The sequence below is a fragment of the Emydura macquarii genome, unplaced genomic scaffold (assembly GCF_026122565.2).
Source record: "Emydura macquarii macquarii isolate MOO-44397 ecotype Brisbane River unplaced genomic scaffold, CSIRO-AGI_Emac_v2 contig_6, whole genome shotgun sequence".
In the NCBI taxonomy this organism is placed as follows: domain Eukaryota; kingdom Metazoa; phylum Chordata; order Testudines; family Chelidae; genus Emydura; species Emydura macquarii.
The window spans coordinates 209,850-236,947 of record NW_027130143.1 but is presented as its reverse complement, the minus strand read 5'-3'; the positions used below and the strand labels follow the sequence as shown (position 1 = coordinate 236,947).

The 27,098-nt window shown below is 57.5% G+C and overlaps 1 protein-coding gene across 1 annotated transcript in view; it reads right to left on the bottom strand.

Annotated features, from left to right (window-relative positions):
- Positions 1 to 1,759: 1,759 nt before the first annotated feature.
- MAPK8IP2 (mitogen-activated protein kinase 8 interacting protein 2) overlaps positions 1,760 to 27,098 on the bottom strand; it is a 50,605-nt gene continuing 25,266 nt past the window's right edge. Inside the window, exons 5-13 of the mRNA XM_067546408.1 lie at positions 23,059 to 23,164; positions 19,185 to 21,716; positions 18,579 to 18,654; positions 17,984 to 18,156; positions 6,017 to 6,126; positions 4,418 to 4,537; positions 3,811 to 3,881; positions 3,254 to 3,352; positions 1,760 to 2,130 (exon numbers count right to left, since the gene is read on the bottom strand). Coding sequence (XP_067402509.1) covers positions 2,058 to 2,130; positions 3,254 to 3,352; positions 3,811 to 3,881; positions 4,418 to 4,537; positions 6,017 to 6,126; positions 17,984 to 18,156; positions 18,579 to 18,654; positions 19,185 to 21,716; positions 23,059 to 23,164 — 3,360 coding nt within the window. The 3' untranslated portion in view covers positions 1,760 to 2,057. The remainder of the gene's footprint in view (positions 2,131 to 3,253; positions 3,353 to 3,810; positions 3,882 to 4,417; positions 4,538 to 6,016; positions 6,127 to 17,983; positions 18,157 to 18,578; positions 18,655 to 19,184; positions 21,717 to 23,058; positions 23,165 to 27,098) is intronic.

Here is a 27,098-nt window from a genome sequence, read left to right as displayed (position 1 = left end):
GCACGGCTCTCGTGGTCACACCAAGCATATGTTTTATTGAAAGACCAACTCCAGGACGCGGCTGTGAGAGGAGAGAATCGTCACCCGGGTTTTGTACAAGTGAGTCGCTCGGGACGTCTGGTGTGCGTCAGTTACAAGATAAATAGTGGTACACAGAGCAGATCGGAGCCAGGGTCACTAAACTAGCACTGAGCGGAGATACAGGCGAGGCTGGCCAGGCACGGCAGCGGGGCAGGGAGAACGGGCAGAGGAGCCGGCCGCGCGCCCAGAGACGGGCCTGAGGGCAGCAGCAGACGCAGCAAGAGTTCAGCTCACAGGCCCTTACTACCCCCGCTGCCCCCAGCCGCCACGCCCAGAGGCCCGGAAGGGTTGGCTTTGTAGCCAGGGGCTAGTGACTTACTTCCTGGGAGGGGTGTCCGTGTTGAAACCGGTGGTGGCGCAGGCCAGGGGGCCGTGCCCTTCAGGCCACGAAGCAGCATCCCCTCACCGGCCCCTCTCCTTCCCGCTGGCACGGCCAAGGGCCAGGGCAAGGGGGGCAGGGCAGCCGGCATGCCCAGGCATGACGTGCAAATCACAGCCCTGGCGTGGCGCTGCGGGGCGGGGGCGCTCACTCAGCCCTTGACAGCCGGGCGGGCGCCCGCTGCCCCCAGCCCCAGGCCGGCTGGACTCGGCTGAGCTGAGTCGAAGGGGTGCAGGCCGGAGGAGGAAATGAACTCCCCCCCCCGTCTATCCCAGCCCAGCTCACCCAGCCCCCAAGCTGCCCCGGAGAGCGATCCCCACCCCCAGCTCAGACCTGCCCCAAGCCCCCAGGCTGGGCCATGGGGCTGGCAACAAGGGCAGCCCCGTGGCTGGAGGCAGGTGCCCCAAAGGACATGTCGCCGTGGCAGGGACATTGGCCACGGAGGGGATGGTGCGGTGCGGCCCGGCTGAGCACAGGGGCTCAGCGCCACGCAGGGCGGGTGACACAGGTGGCCGGGTGCGTGGGGGTGGGTGGCGAGAGGAGGACTCAGCCCAGGAAGGTGGGAGAACTGCTGTGGGGAAAGGAGCTGGCCGGTGGCTGTGGGGGCCGTGGGGAGGAGCCGGCTATGGGGGTGGCATGGTTTGGGGGTGACGCTGCATGTAAAGTATGGAGGCTGCCCAGACCACGCTCACCAGCACGCCCCCCTCCACCCCCGCCCCAGCGGCTGGCTTCAGTGCCAGCGGATGGGGAAGACGGACAGACAGACAGTAGCCCTTTGGCCCTCAGGGCAGGGTCTGAGCAATGCTCTGCCCACCTGACCCTGAGAGTCGGACCCTGGACACGGCCAGCGACTAGGGGATGGGGCCACCTCGGCCATGGGGACGGGAGCCCAGCCCCACGCTGCCCTTGCCCAGCTGCGGGCACCTGGGGAGAGAGACATGGGGGAGACGCCCACCCCCCAGCTCTGATCCTGCCTGGCTCCTTGCTGTCCCTCCAGCCCCTCATGGCCCCCCTGTACTTCCCCCTCCCCTGCCAGTCTCTGCTCCTGCTCTCTGTACCCCCACCAACTCCCTCCCACACTCCAGGTACCCCCCAGTCCCTCCCCCCCAGGCCATAGACTCCCCCCTTCCCTCCCAGCTCCCCCCCAGGCCATGCACTCCCCCCTTTCCCCGCCCGTGCTCTCCTGCAGGGTACGGTCGCCCCGGCCCAGCCCTTCTGCGCACCCCACTTTTAGCTTTGGTCACTCAGGCAGGTGCCCCCTGAAGGCGCCGTCTCTCCTCAGGCCCCCTGGGCTGTGCCTACCCTGGCACCACTCCCGCCAGCTGCCAGGGAAGGGCCAGGACAGGGCGGGGTCCCCCCACGGTGCCCAGCCGGCCTGGGATACACCTGCACTCTGGGCCTGGCTCAGGGAGGGCGCAGCCGGCTCTCCCGGCCCCCAGAGGAAAGCAGTGAGGGTGCGCAGCAAGTCCGTCGGGTGGGGGGGCTGGAGCATGTGCAGAAGAAGGGTCCAAGCCGGCTGGTTGTGGGGTCAGACAGTCTCTGGCCATCTGTGGGGCTGGATGGGGGGCGGAAGCAGGAGACACAGTGACTCGCTGCCTTACTCCAGGTAAATGTCCTCTGTGGGGCAGGCATATTCCAGGTGCTCCTGGTAATACTCCTGAAACGCTCTCCTGCAAGGCAAGGGGCACAGTGAGTGGGGACGGGGCGGGGCGGCACACAGCCTGCCAGCCCGGGCCAGGCAAACCCTGTGTGGGGTCACGCAGCCTGCCAGCCCCGGCCAGGCAAACCCAGTGTGTGTGTGTGGGGGGGGGGTTCACACCAGCCCCGGCCAGGCAAACCCTGTGTGTGTGTGGGGGGGGGGGGGTCACACCGGCCCCGGCCAGGCAAACCCTGTGTGTGTGTGGGGGGGTCACACTGGCCCCGGGCCAGGCAAACCCTGTGTGTGTGTGTGGGGTCACACCGTCCCCGGCCAGGCAAACCCTGTGTGGGGTCACGCGGCACGCCAGCCCAGGCAAACCCGGGGGGGGGGGGGGGAGTCACGCAGCATGCCAGCCCCAGGCCAGGCAAGCCCAGTGAGGGGGGGTCACACCAGCCCCAGGCCAGGGCAAACCCCATATACCAGCCTCCCTCTGCTCCCCCTGCACTTCAGTTTCCAGGCTCTTATAATGTTCTTACTGAAAACGGTGTGTGCCTCAGTTTCCCCTCTGTGTTATTCCCGTGTGTCGGTGCTGGTGAAGGGCTGTGATCTGTGCAGTGGCCGCTGGAGGGCAGGGGCGGCTGCCGTGAGCTGCCTGCGCACAGACAGTGGCCGGGACCCAGCCCAGCCAGGTGGGGGAGAGGGGCGCAGGCAGAGCTCAGGAACCTCCTGGCCCAGGCAAACAGCCGGAGTCGAGGGGAGGGGGGGAGGCGTGTCTGGGGCTGGCTGGAACAGTCAGTCCCCGGGGCCCAGGAATGGGGGCTCTGGCGCTCCCCCACTGGGGGTGCTGTAACGCTCGATCCCTGTGCTAAGTTCTGTGCTAGGCTGTTCCCCGCTGCTGTGAATCGCTGCTGACAGCAGGCAGGTGCCTGGCCCCTTGGGGACCCACTGCGGGCGGAGCAGGGGGGCCAAACATGCCGAGGCCAGATTTGGGAAGCGGCTGCCCCGGTGCAAGGGGCCCTGAGGGGAGATGCACCCACTGCAGTCCTGCCTGGCTTCACCCCACGTGGGTCCAGAGCACCGTCCCCGTGGGACCCTGGCACACTGTCTGCAGGCCCCTTTGCCCCGCTCTAGGGCTGCCCCTCCGCCCTGCTTACCCGACACACTCTGCGACGTGCCGCATGGACTCCTGGGAGACGAAGACGTGGCAGGCGAAGCGGCTGAGCATGGGGTGTTTGGTGATGAACCCGAAGTAACTGCAGCACAAGGGCAGAGTCAGCACAGAGCCCCCAGCCAAGCCCCCAGGGCCTGCCCACTTGCTGGGGGGTGATCAGAGCCAGGAGCCCCAGGGTGCCCCTGGGGAGCTAGTGCAGGGCCAGGCGGGAGACCCAGGCTGGAGATGGCCCTGCCTGCAATGCTGGGGAGAAGATCCAGGACCCACAAATCCCCCTCGCAGCCCAGGTTTGCACAAAGGCAGACAAGACTCAGGAGTCCAGGCAACCGCAGTGACCTGGAGCCATGGCTGAGAGAGGCGATTCCCTGCGTCTCAGCAAATGGGGGCTTGGGGGGGCTCCCGAGCGCACAGGCTGGGCGGGGCGGGGTAGAAAGGGCGTGCTGGGCTGGAGGCCTGGCTCTGTCATGCTGGGTTAGCCAGCTGCTGGGTTAGCCAGCTGCTGGTTTGCCTCCTGTCCCTGCTGGGCGGGGGGCGTCTCACCAGCTGTTCCGGGGGTGGCAGCCGCAGAAGGAGATGTTCTTCATCTGGAAGAAGTGGCTGCATCGCTCAAACTGAAAAGGAAGCAGCCATCAGAGAGTGTCTGAGCCCCAGGGGCCCCACTTTGCAGGGCGCTAGCCTCCCCCTGTAGGGACAGGCACCCCGGGCCCATCCGTCTGTCTCTGGTACCCTGCACCCCCAGCAGGGCAACTCCGCCGCCGCTGGGCGAGGTTGGACCTGACTCAGGGAATCATAGAGTTGGAAGGGACCTCAGGAGGTATCTAGTCCAACCCCCTGCTCAGAGCAGGACTAACTCGCCTGCTTCCACCTCCAGACCAGTCCTGGCTGCGTGGCACAGCCCACGCCCCGCTCCAGCCCCTCTGCCTCGGGCTGGGCCCCAGCTCTGCTGCCAGGCCTGGGGACGTGGGGTTGGGCCGTGTCACCGTCACCCCAAACCCTGCCCTGCCTGGCTCCAGCTGGGGTGTCTCAGTCTGACCCTCGGGCACTTCGCCGCTCCCGGGACGAGGCTTCACCTTCTCCCCACCTCGGCGTCCGGCCGCGGCCCCCTCCCCCCCACTGCGGTAGCCCCGCGCTCCCCGGCCTGCCTCACCTCCTCGTCCCGGCCGTACTCGCCCATGGTCAGGATCAGCTTGATGCCCTGCAGCGTTACCTCCAGGTCGCAGGTGGCCGGTGGGCGCAGATGCACCGTCAGCTTCCTGGTGGTGGCGATCTGGAAAAGGCCGAGGAGGGGTGAGCGGGAGCAGGCTGGGAGCGATGGGAAGGGTCTGCCAGCGGCAGGCCAGGACCCCGTCTGCGGTTGTGCTGCCCGCTGCCCGGGCCCTGGCTCCTGACCCGCTCCCCGCAGTGCCTCAGAAAGCCAGAAAGGTTGAGGCCGGAGGGGACCATGCCGGCCCCTGGTAATACAGAGCAGAGACCCTCGCCCACACACTCGGTCTAGCCGTAACCACGCCGCGGGAGGGGGAATCCACCCCACCCTCGGTAGAGTGTTCCCAGGGTTCATTACCCTCATGGCACCTCTTTCTAGCCTGAACGTGGCTAGCTCCACGCTTCCAGCCACTGGGTTTGTTGCGTCTTTGGCTGCTCGAGTGCAGAGCGGGCGGCTGGCAAAACCCTCCTCCCAGTGTGGACACTGGTGTGCCGGCTGTGACCAAAGCACCCCTTAGCCATCTCTGTGCTGAGCTGCATGGACTGAGCTCCTTGAACCTTTCACTGTGTGGCATGTTTTCCCGTCGTCCGTCATTCCTGTGCTTCTTCTCTGGACTCTCTCCAACTTCTCAACCCCCTTTTGATGTGTGGACTCCAGAGACTGTCTGACCGACGGGGATACCACCTCACTGCTCTGCGGCTCATGCAGCTGGGGACTGCGTTGGCTGCAACACTACGCCGGCGCTCACGCAGACTGGCAGCGCGCCCTGGCTTGAAGTAATGATAGGAACCGAGTGCCTGGCTTCCATCACATGCCAGGCTGCTCTTTCGGCCAACGGCTTTCAGCCCCCACCCCAAAAACTGTTCCAGCGCCCCTGCGCTCCATCATGACCCGTCAGCCCCCTCCGGAGTCACAGCTTCCCCAGCCCACGAGTGTGCCCTACACACGTTGCTGCTAAATGCCTGCTCTGACATTCAGCTGTATTCACACGTGGTTCAAGTGAGCCCAGCGCACTGTGCAATAGACCTGAGCTGCCCCAGCAGCGTTTCCTGGTCCGCCGCCTTCTGTATCTTCCGCAAACCACAACTGTTTTGTATTAGATCACCCACAACTCGGATGTGTTCTTCCTGATCATCGATGGAGACACTGGATAGCACTGGGCCAAGGCCAGAGCCCTGCAGGACCCTCCTAGCAACACTCACTGGAGGACGACTGTCCGCTCGCAGCTCCTTTCCCCATCCGTCGGTCAGCAGGTCTGTAATCCACGGATTGCGGGCTGTGCTGCTTTCGCAATAGAGTGTGGCTTTTATCAGACCTTGCTGAAGTACAAAGTCCAATGCACAAGCTCCGTAGCACCAAAAATGAGATCAGATTTGATTGACAAGACCCATTTCCCATCAGCCCGTTTTGACTGGCTTTAATTATGCTGCCATCCTGGGCAGAGGCCAGGACTGGTTTAGCTCCTGCCCCACTCCCTACAGCCCTCCCCCCACTTAAACTGCCGGGAGCTGGCAGGGGGCTGAGCAAGTAGTGTCACCTCACCTTCTGCATGGCCGCGCACAGGATGCCATTTCCCTGATGGTACGGGACCTCCACGGAGCCCAGAAACTGCACGTTGAACCTCTCCACCCAGCAAGGGTTCCTCTTCAGACCTGAAAACAGAGTCATGCAAGCCCTCGAGAAAACCATCAGCAGCCAAGGATCTGTGGGGTGAGGCCTTAGCCCAGCCAGCAGCCCCCTGGTGAGAGGGAGGGAGGGAGCACGCGCTGCGCTGGAGGCCAGCCTGGGCAGGGTTGCAGAATACCTGCAGGCTGGCTGGGCACTGGGGAGAGCTGGGTGCATGGCAGGAAGTTCTCCAGCTGTTTGTCAGAGCCAGGAAGAACCGGTTGGGGGTGGAACTGTCCCTGGGGTACGTTCTCTAGGGACTCCCATCTCCTCCGCGTGGCCCTCGGCGCCACAAAACTCTCCTGGTCAGTGTCATCCCATTCCGCCTGGTTCTCCCCTCGCAGCACCCGAAACGCCCCTCTCCCTGCCTGGGTTCACGCCGCTCTGTGCAACCTACCGGCCTTTACGCTCTCCCTTAGCCACGGGCAGTGCCTAGCGGCCTCGGCCCTTCGGTGGCTGCAGCTAATGCCGGGGCAGCCCCTGTCCCCTGCCGCCGCAGACAGGACACGAGAGAGCTGGAAGCAGCACGGCAGTGCTGTGTGGGGACAGCGAGGGAAGTGTCCTGGCTGCAGGGGAGCAGCGAGCCGGCAGCAGCAAGCGCAGAGCAGCCCCCGCCAGCCGAGCCCACCAGCCCTTGATCGTTTTCTCTTGGTCCTCCATGCGCACCCCCAGCTTGTCGTCTCCTGCTGGTGAGGAACTGCCCAGAGCTGGGCAGGGCCCAGGTGCCATCAGACCATGTAAGCAGAGACACTCTCCACCCAGCGCCAGCACAGGAGGCCTCAGCAAAAGCTGTCCTAAAACAGCAGTGCCCTTTCCTCCCGCTGCGTCCCCAGCAAACCCCTGGCCTCTCTGCTGCCCCCTCGGTCGCTCTCAGGCAGCCCTGCTCCGGGGTTCCTCCTCCCACTGAAGATCTGGCCCGACTCCTGTCCAGGGCGCTAACCTCTCTCAGCCCCTCTGGCCTCTCTGGGTTCCCAGCGTCTCCTGATTTAGGACCATCTATGAGTGTTCGCAATGGGCTGCTGAAGGTGCTCGAGGAGTCTGGACCGAACAGCGACTCCACTGCACTCTGCTCCCCAAGGCGCCTGTCCTCTGTTCTCCACGGCTGCTCCCCGTCAGTGCCGCTGCTGCCCAGCTGCAGGGCCCAGGCTGCACCCCGGGTGCCCGTGCGGGAGCTCCGCTGGGCTGTATTGGTGCAGTGGTGGTAACCGGCACAAACTCACCCTAGCGGTGAGCTCAGCTGTAGAAAGTGAGTGGAAGTTTGTAAAGCGCCACAATAACCTAGAACAACAAACGCTGGCGGGAAAGGTGCCAAAAGGAGCGAGTGAACTCGTCCAAATAAAAAGGGCTCCTGGCAGAACTCCAGGACCGGGCTCAGATCGTTCCTGGTAAACGAGAGACATGGAAGTGGTGTGCTGGAAATTAGATCTAACGGGAACATAGTAATGATGGGCTATTCTGCCCTCACCCCTGGATGGGGTTCTTAAAAGAAAAGAGATTTAGGGGGATGAAAATTACCGGAGGGGAAGAGCTGGCTGCCATGGCGCTGGCTGACTGCAGCATGCTTCCCAGCCATGGCTCCACTCCCATCATCTCTGGGACCCCGAACCTCCTTCATCCCCATCCTTGCACGGAGCCATTGCCATCTCCACTGGTGCCAGCCTAGTCCTGACCACCCCTGGGATGTGAGACCTCCTCTCCCCCAGGCCCTACAATGTGCCCTTTTCCTTCCCCGCCTTTCCTCTTCCTTCTGGCTAATAAGAGTCCGGCTTCGCTGACCACGAGGGCATGTTTTGGAACACGCCTGTGAGCCTGTGCCCAGAGAGTCTGCTAAAAGCAGGGCCCTCCGCAGCCTGATGCTAGTACGAGTTGCCGGGTCTGAGAGGGGCTGGCAGACCGTGTGCTGGGCCTGGCTGTCCAGCAGCGGGGCTGCAGTGAGAGTCAGCACTAAGGCAGCAGCTGCATTTTCTCTTTGCTCTTCTTTTCTCTCCCCTTGAGTTCACTTTGATTTGTCTTCTGGAATCCAAGCCTGGATTTTAACAGCAGCAGCAGCAGCAATCACAGCTCCAGCCCATCTCCTCGAACTTCTCTCGTCCCCACCATTTTAGTACCATCTAAGAGACTGTCAGACTAGGTTATCTTTTCCTTCTAAAGACCCTCTCCAGCGAAAGGGGACAGGAACCAGGGACGTCATTGAAATAAAACCCTTACTTAATACTTTACAGTTCAAAGGCTTTAACTGTTTTCCTTCTTTTCTGTATCTTTAATAAAGGGCTAAAAGGAGTCGAAGGGTCTGTTTGCCATGTGCAAAGCTGGCTGAGGTCTCTGTTGCCCAACCACAGACTGTTTAAAACTGTTTAATGCTGCAGTTTCGGGGCCATGTTAATACCTTTGACTCTTTGGCCCCTTTATTCCATCTAAAGCAGGGAATTTCAACCTTTCTTCATTTGCAGACCCCTAAAAATGTTCAAATGCAGGTGCAGACCCCTTTGGAAATCTTTGGCATGGTCCCCAGGGGTGGGCGGCGCACAGGTCGAAAACCACTGATCTAAATACAGCAGTGCCCCTACAGTAGCTCTGGGGGTAGACAGCCACACTGTCCAGAGCAGTGTAAAACCATTACTCACCTGTCCTGTAGCTGCTGTTCTTTACATTGCGTTGAACATCTCCATTCCACATTAGGGGTGTGCACACCCAGTGCACCGTGATAGCGGTTCCTGTCGGGGTGGCACATGTGCCCGGTGTCTGATCGTGCTCCCAATGGAGGGTATAGATGGGAGGAGCTGCTTTGAGCACCAACACGGTCTTGCCCAAGCAGGGATTATTACGATCAACTTGGTGCAGTCCTGCTTGAGTCTGAGAATCACCTGTGGAATTAAAGGTCTGGGAGGGAATGCATGGCGTGGATTGTCCTTCCTTGGGAATAAGAGCATGTCCAGACTGACCTGTGCGGGAGCAGAACAGATGGCACTTCCTCTTCTGCTTTGTGCTGAACAGATCTACGATAGGTGTTCACCGAGTCTGAAACCTCAACCTGAGCACTTCGATTCTGTGAAGCCATTCGTGGTCCACACTGAAGGACCTGCCAAGATCGTCTGTTAGGCAGTTCTGTATTCCCAAAAGGTTACTGCGTTCCTGATGCGGCAATTGTGAGGTTTGCTGCTTCCTGGCAAAGCCTGTCGCACTGCACTGCACGGCCCTGCCGGGTCACGTAAATCATGGCTGTGATGTTGTCCATGTGGACATGCACCGAACTGAACTGCCTTTGAGGTGTGGCAGGAAGACCTGACATGCCTGATGCATTGTGCAAAGCATGAGAACATTTATGTGTAGGGATGGCTCCTGAGTTGCCCACAGTCCTGGGGTTCAGAGACCTGGTAAGTGCATTCCCTAGCCTGAGGATGATGCATCTGACTAGGCTCATGGAGGGCGGGGAGGTGAGAGGGAAACTCCCCTGCAGAAGTTGGACTGATTCATCCACCAGTTCAAGGAAGCTAGAACCCTTGCAGGTACGTGATCTAGCCTGTCCAGTGGACATCTCAGTGGATGGTAAACAGACGTCAGCCACCCCTGCACACAGCTCAGGTGATGACTGGTGAACTGAGTCACGTATGTGCAAGCCGCCACATGCCTAAGGAGTCTCAGCAGTTTCTTACAGTAGTCTCTGGGAGAGGCTGAAGAGCCGTGCACGGGTACAGAGCTGCTTGGGAACCTGGTCTGAGGCATGTAGGTTGTGGCTGTTGTCGAATTCCCTGATAAACTCTATCCTATGCACAGGGTATAACAACGGTGTGTCAAAAAAGGGCTGGATTTGTCTGTTGTCCTCCACCTGCTATCTGGAGCAGCCTCAGACCCACCAGTGGTCCAGATACAGGAATAGCTGAACGCCAATCTTCCTGAGACACGCAGTCACCACTGCACTTGGGGCTCATGACAGGCCGAAGGGGAGGACCGTAAGCTGGTACTGAACATTTACAACCGTGAACCCGAGGAACCGTCTTTTGCCCAGGTGGATAGTCAAATGGAAATAAGCCTCTCTCAAGCTGAGCGCAGCATACCAATCAACAAGATCAAAGGAAAGGATATGGGGGGCCAGGGAAACTGTGCAAAACGGTATCTTCTTGATGAATCTATTCCCGTTTCATAGCTCCAGGATAAGCCTCAGGCTCCCTGGACTTGGCTTGGAAAAAATACCGAGAGTAAATCTCCTTTCACCAAAGTTGTGCAGGTACCTCCTCGATCTCTGCTCGCCCCTTCCTTGAGATTGGTCCCTGAAAAGGGATGGAGGAAAACTGCAGCATCACCCAGTCCCACAGTGCTCAGAACCCCCCAGTCTGTTGGTGCTCCAAGCACTGAGGAAGTGAGACAGCCTGTTTCCAAAGGGAGAAGTGGGACAAGGAATATCCCCAGGAAGAGATATGCTGGCCTCGACTGAAGAGTCAAACAGACTGCTTCGAATGAGACAGCTGCTTAGATGAAGCAGAGCTGGAAGGAGGAGACGGACTCCTCCTAGCCTGGTCAGGTTATTTGGGGGGACAGAATGTCTGCCTCTGCTGGTGTTGAGGATAGCACTGTTTCCTCTGTGGTGCTAGAGCGTAGATGCCCAAGAACCCAAGAGTAGCCTAGAACCCTTGAGGGAATGTAGAGCCTTGTCCATTTTTTCAGAGAAGATGTTTCTTTCCTCAAAGGGCAGGACTTCAATTGTTTGTTGGACTTCATAAGTATGTCAGCAGATTGCAACCAAGAACAGTAGTGCATGATTACTGCCTTTGCCATCACGCTGACTACTGAGTCAGCCATATCTACAGCTACTTGGAGGGATGTTCTTGCCACCAAATGACCTTCAGCGACCATCACCTGGAACTCCTTCTTGGACTTCTCTGATGGTTTGTCCAGGCACATATCATTGTATCCCCGTTAGAGAAATTGTACCTAGCTAAAAATGTTTGCTGATTGGCCATATGAACTTGCAGCCCTGATGCTGAATAATTTTTTTGACCAAATAAGACCAGCTTTTTCTAGTCTGTCCTCTAGGGATAGATTTTGAGTTTTCTCGTTAACTCCAGTGACCACCCAAGACCCCAGGATTGGACGGGAATAAAAATGTTCATGTCCTTGTGAAGAGACCTGATATCTACTCTCAGTCCTTTTAGCCATGGGAGACAAGGATGAGGGTGTCTGCCAGAATTTAGTTCCAGTATAGCCTCATTAATGGGCAATGCCACCAGGCCTGGAGTGGCTATGTGGAAGATGTCCACAATTTTTTGAACTAACTCCAGCTGTATGCGCAAAGAATGAGCCACTCTCTTTAGCAGTACTGGGTATGTTTCACAGACATCAGGAATTGGAGATGAAAACTCCAAAACCAGAGCCTCATCTAGGGATGATGAAGATGTATTTATGGGAAGCAGAGCAACTTCAGTAAGTGCTGGTAGTTTCTGAGGGTCCAGTTGCACAGACCTAGTGGTTACAAAGGATACACATTCTCCATAAAGATGGTTCCGGAATTAGTACCAGGCACAGCTGACTCCCTCTGAGGCAACGTCGACTTAGGTATAATGGGCGAGGCGGATCTCGAAGTAGTGGGCGTACGGCATGACCAGTAAGGCCAATGTGGAACATGACAAGGCAGAAGAGGTCAATTATACCGAATCCAAGCAGCTCTGTCTCTGGATCTGCTTATGCATTTACGCCTATGGCATGCAGAAGAGTGGGAGTCTAAAAAAGGAGGGGAGAAACCTGGGACCTCCGGTAATACGATCCAACCTTCAACTCTGACAAAGAGTAGGAACAGTCTGATGGCCAGGATGGCGCTGCACCAAGCGGGAGTTGCTGAGGAGCAAGAGTGGGGCCGATGTGTGGCGGTAACATCGGCAGCTTACGAGTGATCGGTGCCAGCTGTCTTCCTTGAGTTTGCACCAATGGCTTCTTCCCAGTTGGTGCTGAGGGAAGAGTTGGTGGCGGTACCAGCACTGTAACTGATGCTGGTACTGAGAGCAGTGCTGGCATTTGCTCCGCAGAAAGAGGTGCTGCCAACATGTCCATGTTAGTTTGAAGCACAGGGGAGGCCGGCACTGAGAGGCACAAAAGGCCTTCTCCTGGATCAGTAACTGGTTAAAAGATAGGAAACAAAGGGTAGGGTTAAATGGTCAGTTTTCAGCAAGGAGAAAGGTAAATAGTGGTGTCCCCCAGAGGTCTGTACTGGGACCAGTGCTGTTCAACATATTCATAAAGGATCTGGAAAAAGGGATAAAGAGTGAAGTGGCAAAATTTGCAGATGAAATAAAACTACTCAAGATACCTAAGTCCAAAGCAGACTGTGAAGAGTTACAAAGGTATCTCACAAAACTGGGTGACCTGTCAACAAAATGGCAGATACAATTCAATGTTGATAAATGCAAAGTAAAGCACATTGGAAAATATAATCCCAACTCTGCATATAAAATGACGGGATCTAAATTAGCTGTTACCACACAAGAAAGAGATCTTGGACTCACTGTGGATAGTTCCCTGAAAACATCCACTCAACGTGCAGCTGCAGTCAAAAAAGCTAACCGAACGTTAGGACTCATTAGGAAAGGGATAGTTACGAAGACAGAAAACATCGTATTGCCTCTACATAAATCCATGGCACACCCACATCTTGAATGCTGTGTGCAGATCTGGTCGCTCCATCTCAAAAAGATACATTGGAATTGGAAAAGATACAAAAAGGGCAACTAAAATGATTAGGGCTATGGAACAGCTTCTATGTGAGGAGAACTCAGTAAAACTGGGACTTTTCTGACTTAGTCTTAGCTTAGTCTGACTAAGGGGGGATATGATAGAGGTCTACAAAATCATGACTGGCGTGGAGAAAGAAAATAAGGAAGTGTTATGTACTCCTTCTCATAACACAAGAACTAGGGGGTCACCACATTAAATCAATAGGCAGCAGGATTAAAACGAACAAAAGGCAGTATTTCTTCACACAGCCAACCTGTGGAACTCCTGGCCACAGGATGTTGTGAAGGCCAAGACTATAACGGGGTTCAAGAGAGACCTAGATAAGTTCATGGAGGATAGGTCCATCAATGGCTATTAGCCAGGCTGGACAGGGATGGCTGTTTGCCAGAGGCAGGAATGGCCGATGGGATGGATCGCTTGATGATTGCCTGTTCTGTTCATTCCCTCTGAAGCACTTGACATTGGCCACTGGTGGCAGACAGGACACTGGGCTAAATGGACCATTGGTCTGACCCAGTCTGGCCATTCTTATGTTCTTGTGTCCTTGGCTGCTTCACACCCCTTCTGGTGTTGCCGGTACCAACCAGACTGGTTGCACTGCAGTGTGCGGCGGTGCTGAAGTTGAAGCTGGCTCCACAACACAGCACAGCTGGTATCAGTCTCAATGGTACTAAGGACAGCACCAGAGTCAACAGCTCCACACAGGAGAGTCTCTAGCCCTCAGTACCAAGCCAGGATTCATGCCCTACCCTCAGCACCCCAGTGGCTCTGCAAGGTGTCAGCCAAGGCAGAACGATGTTTCCTGGGGACAGAGGAGGTTTTCTTGGACCTCTCTACCAGAGGCTGCTCTGAAGTCTTCCACCTCATACTCCTGGTCCCAGAGAGAGAATGTCATCTTCTGCCAAGCTTTGCTTGACAAGGAGAGCCCGACAAGTCAGGAGGTGCATCCTGAGATGGCGGCTTGTGCTGCTCACCCTGCGTCCGAGGTGGGACATAACGCACACTACTCCATCAAAACATCTCTGCGTCTCGCCTCTTTGACTTCTGAGTTCTGTTCGTGAAACCCTGTACATGTGGTGCTTGTCTCCGATACAATCCTCTCCCAAACCTCGTAAACAGCAGCACTGAGGGTCCTGTTGGGCACAGCTACCGTACAGACAGCAGTGCTTGAAACCAGGGACTAATGCACTGCTAAGTCCAGGTACCAGGTACCTAACACCCAAAGCAAAGAAGGAGAGAGAACAAAACTGAAAAAATCCAGATAGGACAAAGCCCGAGTACTAATAACTATCTAAGAACCATTTCAAACCTATTTACAATGGGAACCAATTCTCTTCAGAGAAGGACGGTCGTGTGCTAATGCACACGGGATGCTCCAACTATTGACCGCAGGCAGTGACAAGGAACCGAAGGGGGCAGCTCTGTCCTTTATGCCCTCGGCTGGGAGCAGACCTAGGGTGCATGTGCTGCCCTGACAGGTACCACTCTGCAGGATCAATCTCCATCTTCAGCCCCCTGGGCGCGCACACACCTAACATGGAATGGATGTGTGCAGTCACTGGAAGAAAAACCTGGGTTCACCCAACTCACTCTGCTTCTGCCCTGGAGGCTGGAGCCAATGGCCCCAGTCATGTCTGTGTTGTGTTCCTTTCCCAGGTCCCTAACACCGAGATCCTTTGCTGTCCAACTGGAGCTCCCTGGAGCTGCCACTTCTTTGCATCCATAAACACTGCCCCTCCCCTCTAACCTGCCAGCCCGGCTACGAGCCGCAGCCTCCCCGCGCCCCATCAGGCTGGCTACTGACTGGCCCTCCTAGCTCTGCTGGCCAGGCTCCCTGCTCCCAGCACTGGGTACAGACACTTCAGTCCATTCAGGCTCCTCTGCAGTGGCAGGTTCAGAACAACTCCACTGTCTGCTTCACTGCACCCATGGGGCAAGACCGGCCTGATTATTGGAGCTGAGGAATCATAGAACCCTAGAAGATGAGGGTTGGAAGAGACCTCAGCAGGCCATCTAGTCCAACCCCCTGCTCCAAGCAGGGCCAACCCCAACTAGATCATCCCAGTCAGGGCTTTGTCAAGCCAGGCCTTAAAAACCTCTAAGGATGGAGATTCAACCACCTCCCTAGGTAACCCATTCCAGTGCTTCACCACCCTCCTAGGGGAAACGTTTTTCCTAATATCCAACCTAGACCTCCCCCACTGCAACTTGAGACCGTTGCTCCTTGTTCTGTCATCTGCCACCACTGAGAACAGCCTAGCTCCATCCTCCCTGGAACCCCCTTTCAGGTAATTAAAGGCTGTATCAAATCCCCCCTCATTGTTCTCTTCTGCAGACTAAAAAAATTTTGTTGTCCTCCACTGGAGTGTCTCCAATTTGTCCACATCCTGCCTGTAGTGGGGGGCTCAAAACTGGACACAATCCTCCAAATGTGGCCTCACCAGTGTTGAATAGGGGGGGAATAATCACTTCCCGTGATCTGCTGGCAATGCTCCTACTAACGCAGCCCAATGTGCTATTGGCCTTCTTGGCACCCAGGGCACACTGCTGACTCATATCCAGCTTCTTGTCCACTGTAACCCCCAGGTCCTTTTCTGCAGAACTGCTGCCTAGCTCGTCGGTCCCCAGGCTGTAGCAGTGCATGGGATTCTTCCATCCTAAATTCAGGACTCTGCACTTGTCTTTGTTGAACCTCATCAGATTTCTTTTGGCCCAATCCTCCAATTTGTCTAAGTCACTCTGTATCCTATCCTTGCCCTCCAGTGTATCTACCACTCCCCACAGCTTAGTGTCATTCTCAAACTTGCTGAGGGTGCAATCTACCCCATCCTCCAGATCATTAATGAAGATGTTGAACAAAGCTGACCCCAGCACCGACCCCTGGGGCACTCCGCTTGTGACCGGCTGCCAACTAGACATTGAGCCATTGATCACTACCCATTGAACCCGATGATCTAGCCAGCTTTCTATCCATCTTATAGTCCATTCATCCAACCCATACTTCTGTAACTTGCTGATAAGAATCCTGTGAGAGACCGTATCAAAAGCTGTGCTAAAGTCAAGGTCTATCACGTCCACCGCTTTCCCCACATCCACAGAGGCAGGAAAAATTCTTCCCTCTTCCCTCCCCACTTGAAAGCAGGGACCAGGATTCCCACTGCTCTGGTGGAGACTGTCAGAGCCAGGCAGGCTCTCAGCACAGGAGTTGTGACACACGCAAAGCCCCCTCCCCACACACAGGCAGGTGCGACATGGTGTAAGGTCGCTGGTAAGTTCCCTGCCCCACCCCCATCTCCTCTCACGAGGGCCCTGAACCGGATGTTGTTTCTAGTGATTCTCCCCTTGAGCGTCTGTGCTCCATGTTGAACAGTTCCAGAGAGGTAGCCGTGTTAGTCTGTATATAGCAAAAACAACGAGAGACACCATCACACCACAGGTCCTAACCACATCAGCCGCACCATCAGGAGCTCATTCACCTGCACATCTACTAATGTAATATACGCCAGCATGTGCCAGCAATGCCCCTCTGCCATGTACATTGGCCAAACCGGACTGTCACTACGCAAAAGAATAAATGGACACAAATCAGAGATACAAAATGGTAACATCCATAAACCAGTCGGAGAGCACTTCAACCTCCCAGGACGCTCTGTAGCTGACTTGAAAGTTGCCATACTTCTACAAAAAAACTTCAAAAACAGACTTCAGTGAGAAACTGCAGAGCTGGAACTGATCTGCAAATTTGACACAATCAGACTGGGTCTGAACAGGGACTTGGAATGGTTCTCTCGTTACAAGAAGTAATTGTCACCGTTCACACATTCTCACCTCCTAATCAGTGGTTGTGAATAGGCCTCAACTACTCTGACTGAATGGACTTTGCTTTCATCCACCTTCCCCATCGTTGTTCCCTACCCTTGGATATGTGTATATATATATATCTATACCTGCTATCTGAGTTCTATGCCTTACATCTGATGAAGTGGGTTACAGCCCACAAAAGCGTATGCCTGCAGAAATTAAATGGGTTAGTCTTTCAAGTACTACGGGACTCTCGCTCTTTGTGCTCCACGTGGGGCTCTCGTTCCTAGGCGTTCCTAGCGTGCTGTAGGGATCCCCACCGCCCTGCCTGTAGTGTCGCTGACCCTGGCACAGCATCTGCTTCTTGTCGGGGGAGTCGCAGATCTCTCGGCCCAGCTTCCTCACTATGATGCTTCTGTCTCTTTGGTGACCCTGTCAGCGCTCTTCTGCCCGGGGCTCTCTGCTCAGACATCCCCTCTCTTGGCAAGGGCAGCGGGCATCACAGGGAGCAGCACCTCCCTGCCAGCTGCCTCTCTCCTTCGATGCCTCCCTCTCCCCTCACTGCCCCCATGAGCCGTGTCTCTGACGGGCTGTTCTCTTTGGGCTCAGGCGCTTGTGCAGACAAAAACACCTGCCGGAGTCAGCTGGGCACCCTCTGCTTCTCGCAGCCTTTGCCAGGCTCCCAGAGCTTCTAGATATGGAGGGTCCCATGAAGAGACAGGATTGGTGTGCATGGGGCAGCCTGGGCTGTCAACGGGCAATCTCCATCACCCAATCGCTGCCCCATGGTCTCTGCTCCCCGAGAGCTGCCCCCAGGTGCTCTCCTGCCCCCTCCACAGACTCTCAATGCCCTGCACGTTCCCTGCGGAGTCACGCCCTCCTCTGTCACTGCTGGTTTGCTCTCAGCCCTGGGGTTTTCTCTCACTCTGTCCCTTGCCGGCCTCTCAGAGCTCCTGGTGGGGACAGGAGGGTTGAGTGGGGGATTACGGGGCTGCTTTCTCAGTGATCACATAGTACGATCTACCGTATGGGGTCAGGGCTCTATGCGAGGGGGCAGGGAGGGGGGTATTTGTGTGGGGTGGAGGATGCTGGCCTGGAGGTCAGTGAGCGCACACATGGCAGCGCTCCCTGTCTGCACCAGACTGCTCTGGGTCACTCCCCGGCAGCCGGCCAGCCACTCTGACAGGGACAGACTGCGGCTGAGCCTTGTCCTGACTCTGGGCCAAGCTGGCTAGTCCTGCTCCAGCCGGGCCCACGGCAGCACCACGGCTGCAGGTGCTCGGGGCTCCCGCACCACAGGGAGGGAAAGGAGATGCCCACCTGTGACCTCCTTTGCTTGGCTCACCACCTCGTGGGCGTAGAAGGCCGGGAAGATGCCCCTCTCTCCAGTCCGCATGTTGTAGCCTCGGTACCAGTAATCATCCTCCTCCAACTCCACCAGGACTGGGTCATCCACATCCAGCTCCAGCTCGTCCTCGTGGCGAGGGATGAACCTGCTGGCAGAGGCGGCGGCGCCGGGATGGAGAGGAGGGCAGAGGAAACGCGCAAGAGAGACAGAGAGAGACAGATGAAGATGGGCGAAGACGCTCCTGCTCACAGGAGCCAGAAGCACCGTGCCTGGCTCCCTGCAGCCCCAGGGGCCACACCGCAGATCACAGCAGATCACAGCACACTCAGGACCCCGTGGCACCAGCTGGGCCCCCACCCTATAAATGTATCGACTGGGGGGGGCTGCCCCACAAGGTGCACTGCCTGCCTCACCCCCACTCGCTGCCCAGGGGCTGTGCACTTATCGGCTGCTCAGCCCCATGGGTGAAGCAGTTTCCTCCTCTCAGTACCAGGCAGACTCCGACTCACTGCCCAGAGGGGGCAGCGCTGGTGCTGCCTGGGGGCCCGGCTGGGGGGCTCTCCTCACCTGAAGACAGCCCGGTGAGTTTGCTCCCGTTCTTCCCCGTTCACCATGCATGAGAACAGCCCAAAGGACTCCGTACCTGAGGAACAGAGCAGAGGTCACTGCAGCGTGGCCAGAGGGGGACACGCAGCCAGCACGAGGGCATGAGACCTGAGCCTTCCTCAGCCCCGAGCCGGTCAGGCCTCACTCGTCAGGCCCAGCTCAGAGCCATTCGGGGCCGCCCTTCCTGTACTAATGCAGATTGTGGTGAGAGGTCTTGGCCCAGCTATTAGTGGCCTGGCCCTGGTTCATTCCCTGCTTGTGTGACACAGCGCAGCCCCACAGCTTGGTTCCGGGGCTGTGACAGCACACACCCACATGCTGTGCGCTCATTGCCCTGTGTGGGTGCTGCCGGCCTCGTTCACGTTAACATGGCCTGTTTGACGAGCACAATGTACACATGACCTAGGCACCCTGCAGCGCGAAATGCCCGGAGAGTCTGAGGACCCGGGGCAGGGAAGTGCCCTACCTAGAGAGATAAGCAGGGTTAGTGGGCAGCTCAGTCTGGGCTCCCACAGGTACAGACATGGCTGATCCTTCTCTGGGGCGGGCAGGGGAATTAGCACTTACTGGAGGAGCGGGACGTGCTATTGACAAAGACATTGAGGAACTTCTTGGAGAACTGGAGGTCGGCTTCGGGGGAGGAGTCCTCGGAGGAGCTCTGTCCATCCTGCGCGGCCAGCCCCTCCCCAAACTCGTCCTCGTCCTCCAGCTCGCCGTTGTCGCAGGCTCTCAGCAGCTCACTGTCGTCACTGAGCACCGAGGTGCAACGCTTCAGGCTCACCAGCTCCAGCTGCGTGTTCTCGTCCACCACCAGGGTGTATTTGACGGAGTCATAGACCAGAGACTCGTCCAGCGGCCGAGGCTCCAGGGCGACGGGAGGTGGGGGAAGCGGCAGGTCCTCCTCGAAGCTCTGCGCGTCGTCACGGAAGGGGGAGCCCTTCAGGCTGCCGAAGTAGGGCATGTCATCCTCGTCAGTGGAGTAGGCCAGGGTGAAGCACCGGTTGGTCTTGGCCGTGGAGACGTCGAGCATAGGCAGGAAGGCATCAGGGTTCCGGCCCAGGCTCTCTAACCGGATGTCGTCAATCATGTCGTTGTCCTCCAGGATCCCCGAGTCCAGGTCCTTGTCGATGGCCCAGTCCTCTCGCCCAGCTGCCAGCTCCACCTCTGCACAGCGTTCTTTGGACGCCGCGTCCGAGCCTCCTGTGCTGGCAGGGGGACTGAAAGGGGCGCTTTTGATGGGCCCAGAGCAGCAGCCAACCTTTGCCAGCGGCCCGGAGCTGCCCAGCCTGTTGATGGAGAACACTGGTGTGATGGTGTCATTGGTTGGGTTGCTCATGAATAAATACGGGCCTGACTCACTTCCAGAAGGCGAGGGCTCTGTGGGAGGGCTGGTGCTCGTGGGCTTCTCATCCTCGGCGCTCTGGAGGGAGCAGCGCAGCGTCTCCATGTCCACCAGCTCAATGCTCTGCTGGGAGCAGGACAACCCCACCGGCTCCACTTCGCTCACTGGCGAGTCCCGTAAGCTGGGCTGCACGTCCAGGGACTCACTGAGGATTTCGGGCTCCAGGTCGGAGGCCGGAGAGATGGTGTCACAGAGGGAGTGGGCCTGCTGGAAGCACTCATCCGGGCAGCTGAGGGGGTACGAGCCCTCCAAGATCATCTTGTTGACGAGGTTGCTGAGCAGCCAGGGTGAGTCCGAGTCCTCGCTCAGGTCAGGCTCTGACTCGGAGTCAGAGTCGTACTTGCTGTTACCCTCGTCGTCATCGTCGTCCACCTCTGGCATGAGCTTCGGCCCGACAGGCAGGTAGAAGGAGCGGCGGATGCTCTCTAAGCTGTGGTCTGGATCAATCTTTAGATCTAGGGGACCGGACACAGAAACATCTGTCTGGTCGATGGGGGCAGAAGAGTCCTCCAGGTTCAAGCTGTCGTAATAATCCTCTATCTTCAGGTCGACCAGGCTGTCTCGCCTCACCATGCTCCTGTCCCTCAAGCGGCTCTCCGGGATCTCCCCGGCCAGGGTCACATCCTCCTCCTCCTTGCACTTGTCCAGCAACAGGGAGTCCTTGATGCCCATGACCCCCTGGCCTTCAAGCTCCGTCTCCAGCTCGGCCTCCGAGGTGGGGGAACTGGCCTCCTCGATGGAGTTGGTGAGGTGGGAGGACCTGCCACTGCTGCTCTCGCTGCTCAGATCCAGCTCCGTCTCCGAGATGGAGGAGATCATGTTGCTGACCAGGCGGCCCCCACAAGCAAAAGCCGCCTCAATTTCCCCCTCTACATCTGAATCAGAACCCGGGGAGCTGAGGTCGTCACCGTGCCTACTGCGGGACAGGAACTGCTTTGAGTTCCTGCTGGTGAGATCTGCCTCGATGCCTGGGTCGGACGATGGAGACGTGGTCTCGGAGGAGCCTGAAGGGAGCCCACGCATGCTGGCGGCCCTGCTGCAGTGGGGACCCTCCCCTTCAGAGCTCAGCTGCTCTGTCAGCCCGCTCAGGCACACGTAGACCCTCCCGTCCCCATCACTCCGGTCGGTGAAGACTCCAACTTCGGTGTCTGCATAGCCCTTGGCCAGCCCTTCCGCAGACAGTGAGGTCTTGGAGTGGTCGATGTGGGTGATGGGTGACCCACGACTGAGAGCCAGGCCTGCTTCCCCCCCAGTGCCGTCTGCAGGGCTCCTCTCCTCACCGGGATTTCCTCTCCCCCTGCCGCTGGCTGCGTCTTGCTTGAACTTTGCACCGTAGCTTTCGGTGGCTTGGGGCTGCTGGAAGTCGGCCCCACGGGCCTGGGGCTCCTCGGTGGCTTCCGAGCGAGTGGCTGTGTGAGGCGCCAGGGCAGGCCCTGCTGGAGGCGGCTGGCTGAGGTGAGAGGGGGAACGTGGCGAGCAGGGTGCGGAGATGAGATTCATGTTATAATCTTCCCCGGCGCTCTCGGGCGGTTGGTTACCATCTGCCAGAGACTCGTGTCTGTTGCCTTCCAAGTCATAGAAGGAGGGTCTGGGCGGCGGCTGGGCCTGCCCCGTTTCCTCGGTGCTCAGCTCCAGGCCGTTCTGGCTCTCCAAGCAGGGGCCATCTTGGAGACAAGGGTGAGAAGGAGACAAGCGCCCTGAAAGGAAAAGCAAAGAGTCTGAGGGTCGAGCTTTGAACCAGTCCCCCCGCTATGGTTCCTCGTTCTCCCACCAGCTTAGCTGGGAAAGCTGGTGCAGGAGCACCAACTCGCATGGGAATAAGAGCTGCAGGGGCAGAGCCCAGCAGCCCTGCTCTCTGAGCCCTGCTGACATTGCCCCATGCAAGCGGCAGGATGGAGAAGCTGGGTCAGCTGCTCTGTGGATCCACAGCTTCACAAGCTGCAGGGATTGTTCCCCCCCAGGCCATGCACCGGGCGATGAGCAAGACGGGCCGTTTCAGAAAGGAATAACCAGGGCCGTGTGCGCGGCAGCCCACCCGCGGCAGGCACGCCTGTGTGTGTGCAAGGCGGCCGTGCCTTGTCTCAGTAAAGACTGGTTGTTAATGCTGGATTGTTCTTCTCCAGGCTCCCAGCTCCACGGGCCTCGGCCATGAGGCTGATGTCTGGGACCTTGGCTCAGAAGCCCCTGCCCCCTCCTCACGTGTGCCAGGGAAGTGTGGAAAGTAGTCAGCTTCAGCGGTTCATCTGCTCTGCTCTGCGGATCAGCCACGCCTGCACCTCTCGGCCCTGCCTGCATTTCTGGCTCTAGAAGTGTGCAGGCAGCGTGCACTGTCATGGCGTTAACAACCCTTGTGGGGAAAGGTGCAGAACAAGAGGCCGCTGCAGGCAGAAAACACAACACCAGGCGCCTGGCGCAGCCAGAGAACGAATCCTCCAGACAAAATACTGGATTCTCTGGTTTCTTGGAAAAAGGCCAAATTCCTGGGGCCCTGTCACGGAGTCCCCTGGCCCCTGCCTGAGATGGCTGGGTCTGTTCACCCCTCCCTGAGCCATTATGGCCGGCCTCTGCAGCCTGCACTCACACCTGGGTCACATGTTCAAGGATTTCTTAAAAAAAACCCAAAACCCCCCCAGAGGTTGGACAGGTCATTGTTAAAACACAAGAGCAGAGGTTCTACAGCGCAGCTCCGCCTCCAGGCACGAGCCAAGCTCCTGGATGTGGGGCAATCTCAGCAGCCACGGAATACACAGGAGCCGTGCGCCTGCTTCAGCAGCATGGGAGCCAGCGCAGATGCTCAGACACAGGCCGGCGGGAGAGGCGGGGCCTGGAGCCCTCCATGGAGCAGCTCACTCCATCTCCCGAACATCCAGCCTCAGTTTCCCACCCCTGCCCACCCCAGGGTCCAGAGCAAGGGCCTGGCTCCTAGGGTAGCCACACCGCTGAGCTGTGGCACACATGCTCCCCGTCTCTGCTCCCTCAGGCCCTTCTGCTGGTGCGACTGGGTGGCTGCGACGGGTGGGGGCAGGGGGATATGCTCACCAGTGTGTGAGGAAGAGGAGGAGGAGGAGTGGAGAAGGGTCTCCTGCCAGGTGGCCCGCTGAGCAGGGGGAGGAGGAGGGTAGCTGCCATTGTTGTTCAGGGAGTCCTGGTCAGAAAGAGAAGAGCGGGTGAGTTCAGAAATGAGAGCAGTGGCCTCGAGGGGTGAGGGACGGGAGAGCCAGTGGAGAGAGTAGAGTGAGGAGGGGGACCAATACATGAGGCCACGTCTACACTAGCAGCGCTTTACAGGTATGGGAGCAGCACAGAGCACTGCTAGTGTGGAGGTGCTTTGCTCCAGGAGAGTACGCCGCCCCCCACGTGAAACAAGCCGTGAACGTGGTACACAGCTGCACACGCTGGGGTCCCCTCTTTGCCCCCAGCTGACAGAGCTGTGCTGGCAGAAGCCTGGAGCGTGCCTCTGGCCTGAGAGGACGTGAAGGCTAAGGCCAAGTGTGCAGAGGCCATGGGCTACCTTGTGTGGCCAGAGCAAGTCTCTGCAACGGTCCCCCTGGGATTGTCCGTCCTCACTCAGACACAGGCTCCCCACAGGATGGGCAGAGCTGCTGCAGCAGCACATGCAGGGCGAGCTACATGTCACACAGCGTCCCCTGAACTCTGAAAGCTGAGCCCTGCTTTAGCAACCCTGCCAACCCCACAAGCGCCACACCCACCCCACCCTGCTGGCCCCTTTTCCCCACAGGTAAACTTCAAATGTGGGGCAGCTCCTCACACCCAGGGATTCCCGTTCCTGCCTGGCACGCTTTGGGGAGCAGGAACGGTATCAGCACAGACAGCAGAGTTAGCACCCACTAAAATGAATGAGGCAGTTCACACCACAGAGCTGCTGTTTCAGGCTCTCTGCAAACTCAGCATTGGGTACACCTGGGTCACAACAAGATGGTTTTCACCACACAAGTAACAGCTAGAGACTGACTTTTTAAAACGAGAGCCGCGCCTGGGGAGAACAACCCAGAGGTCCATTTGCTCCGCCATCAGTACTTCATGCCAGAGGACGTGTCCTACAGCTTGGGAAACACTGCTGCCAGCATCACACAATCTTCCCCTGACCATCCAACACACACACCCACACAGAGCAGCACAAAGCAGAGCTGCTGAAGGGGTGAGGGAATGAGAAGAGGCTTTCGTAGCTCCACTGAGGAAAAGCAGCACAAGCAGGAGGTGGGTCCCGCTCTGAACGGGTGATGGGAGGCTGCGCAGTAGCAGAGACACTCAGATCTTCCTCAAAATCCACCTTGAAGAAGAAAGAAAACCCATGGTTCTATCTGCTCCAGTTCTCACACTGTGCCCTTCGCCATGGACCTGGAGCCATGGTCTGTCCAGACAGTTCGTGGGGGAGGATGATACTGTCCCGATAAGTGGACAGTGACTGGGAGAGAAGGGAAAGCAAATGTCGTGTTCCTGTCTCAGAAAGGTGACTAGAATGATCCTGTCAATGCCTGTGACTAACCTCACTCCCCAGGAGAAGGAGGGCACAAACGGCACAAGGCACTGAGCACCCATCTACTGAAAGCAAAGGGAGTCAGGGGCACTTTGGGCCCCTTATGAGAAACAGGCACTGAGCATGGGCTGGAGGCAGCAGCGCTGGGAGTTACCCAGAATCAGTCTCGCCAGACAAACGTTAGCATTCACCTGCACCTGTGCCACCCCCTGCCAGGTGAACCACACAGGGCAGGCCCAAGATGCCAGTGCAGGGGGAGATCACTGGTATTAGCGACGTGTGTTACACAGTGTTTCCTGAGAGGCCTGGCTGGGGCACAATCACTGAAAACATGTGAAAGGCTGTAAACAAGTTGTCCTGAGAAACAGCACTGAGGGGAGTTGGGGAAGGCTGAGGTTTATTTAGCTGCGGTTGGTCCTGCTTTGAGCAGGGGGTTGGATTAGATACCTGCTGAGGTCCCTTCCAACTCTATGATTCTAAGGCATCTGGCTCAGCCCTGGCCCCACTGATTATCCAGCACAGGAGGATTTAATAACATTTGCGGATTAGACTCTCGGAGGAGCTGTGAGTGCAAGAGAGGATGGGGCTATAATCCTGAGGGGCTGAGAGAGATTAGAGATGTGGGCAGGAAACAACATGAGACTGGGCAAATTCAGCTAGTCCATCTGGGGACAAATTGCCCAGAGCCCAAATCCTTGACGGGGGAGAGAAACACCGAGAGCAGCCATGGCTGAGAGGGCAGCGAACCAGACAGGAGTTTGGCAGGGAATATGGCCACAGATGAAGCCAAGGCAATTCTATGCTGCATCTCCAGAGAAATCACGTCCTGGAGCAGGGAGAGGTTCTGCGGAGACCCCACAGGATCCTACATTCCCAGAGGCCGCCTTGTTCTGGAGCAGAGAAAGGAGAGTCCCTCTCGCTACATCCCTGGGGACGCACTGTGTTTAACTCTGGGCGCCTTGTCTCCAAAATGCTGGAGAAGAGAAATAGAAATGGGCACGGGAGAGATTCACACCGTCTGCCTGGCGTGGCTGCGGGATGTCCAAGGCCGGGACGCGAGCCCAGTCTGCAAATACATACAGGAGGCATGTGACCCTCCAGGATTACTTGAGCAGGAAATAACTGGTCCGGGTGATACCTGGAGCAGAGCTGAGGCTATTGGAATAGAACTGAGGAAAGAATCATTTATAATGAATCTCAACAACTCTCTCAGCAAGTGACAGGGGATCCAGCCAGAAATCCCCCAATAGGGAGGGCCGGGGACCCATTGCTCCCTGACAGGGGGGTGAATCCAGCAGGGAATTGTCCCCAGGAGAGGGTCGGGGCCCCATTGCTCCCCAACAGGGGGTGGGTGTGGATACAGCAGGGCTTCAATCGATGGTGGAAAGCAATTTTTTATACTCTCTCAAGCCCCACTGTAGAGGGGTCGGCCCACTGCTGGCACCTCCTCATGGCCAGGGATGGTATGGCAGCTCTCTCTCCCCTGTGCTTTGTTAGCCACTGGCTGCTCCACTTCTGTAATGGCCTGCCTCTTCCTCTGCCTTGTCCCTCTGGTCAGCTCACTTCCAAGCCTCTCTCTTTCTGAGGTAGTCTGTGAACAAAAGCCAGAAGAATTCACACCACAAACTGAGTTAATGAGAGAGGGGAACTCCTCCTTTGCAGGGCGTACCAGGATCAGGCCATCCCGTCCCTCAGGGAGGGGCCTTCAGTCAGTGCTTGGCGGGTAAGCTCCTGCCTTCCCTCGGCCCTGTGCTGACGTGCTGCAGGTTGCTCTACTTTTAACTCCTCCTCCAGCCTGTACGTTCCTTGCGGATGTGCCGGGTGGGACTGGATGAGCCCAGGGCATCTCCAGGATCCCTTGTTATCTAGTGTGGCATTTGTACACCCCATTACACACTCTCCCCTTCAAGAGGGCACTCAGGGAACTGGCCCAGTGGATTGTTCCCCTTGCCTCCCTGGGAAAAAAAATCAGCATTTTGGTGGGGTTTCCCCGCTCTGTGCTGAATTGGAAGGTATAGAGCTAGAGGGACAGATACCAGTGCACAAACTGGGGGTGGGAGGAGGGGCATTTAACCACCCAAGGGTGCGTGGTCAGTGACTAGCTTGACTGGATTTTGCAAGAGGTAATATTGGAGCGAGTACACAGCCCATTTCACAGTGAGACCTTCCTGTTCTATTACAGAATATGCCTGTTCCCAAGAGAGCAGTTTGCGGTTCCAAGAGTCCTAGGTGTTCTTTGCTGTTTCCTGGGGCAATACTGCACCTAGTCCCACTTCCGAAGCACTGGACTCTTTTGAGAAGTCAGGACTGACCAAGACAGACACTTTACACAGGAGTTCTTTCAACTTCTGAAAGGCCTTTTCATAGGCCTTAGACCAGTGCACCTTCCTGGGACTACTGTCTTTAACTACATCTGTGATGGGGGCTACTGTTGAAAATCCTGGCACAAATCAGCAGTAGTAGCCTATAGGCCCCAAAAACCTTTGGGCTTTCATCCTCGTGGCTGGGCATGGGCATGCTGTGAGGGCCTGGACTTTGCCACGAGGGGCTAGATTTGGTCCTTCCCCAAAGTATATCCCAG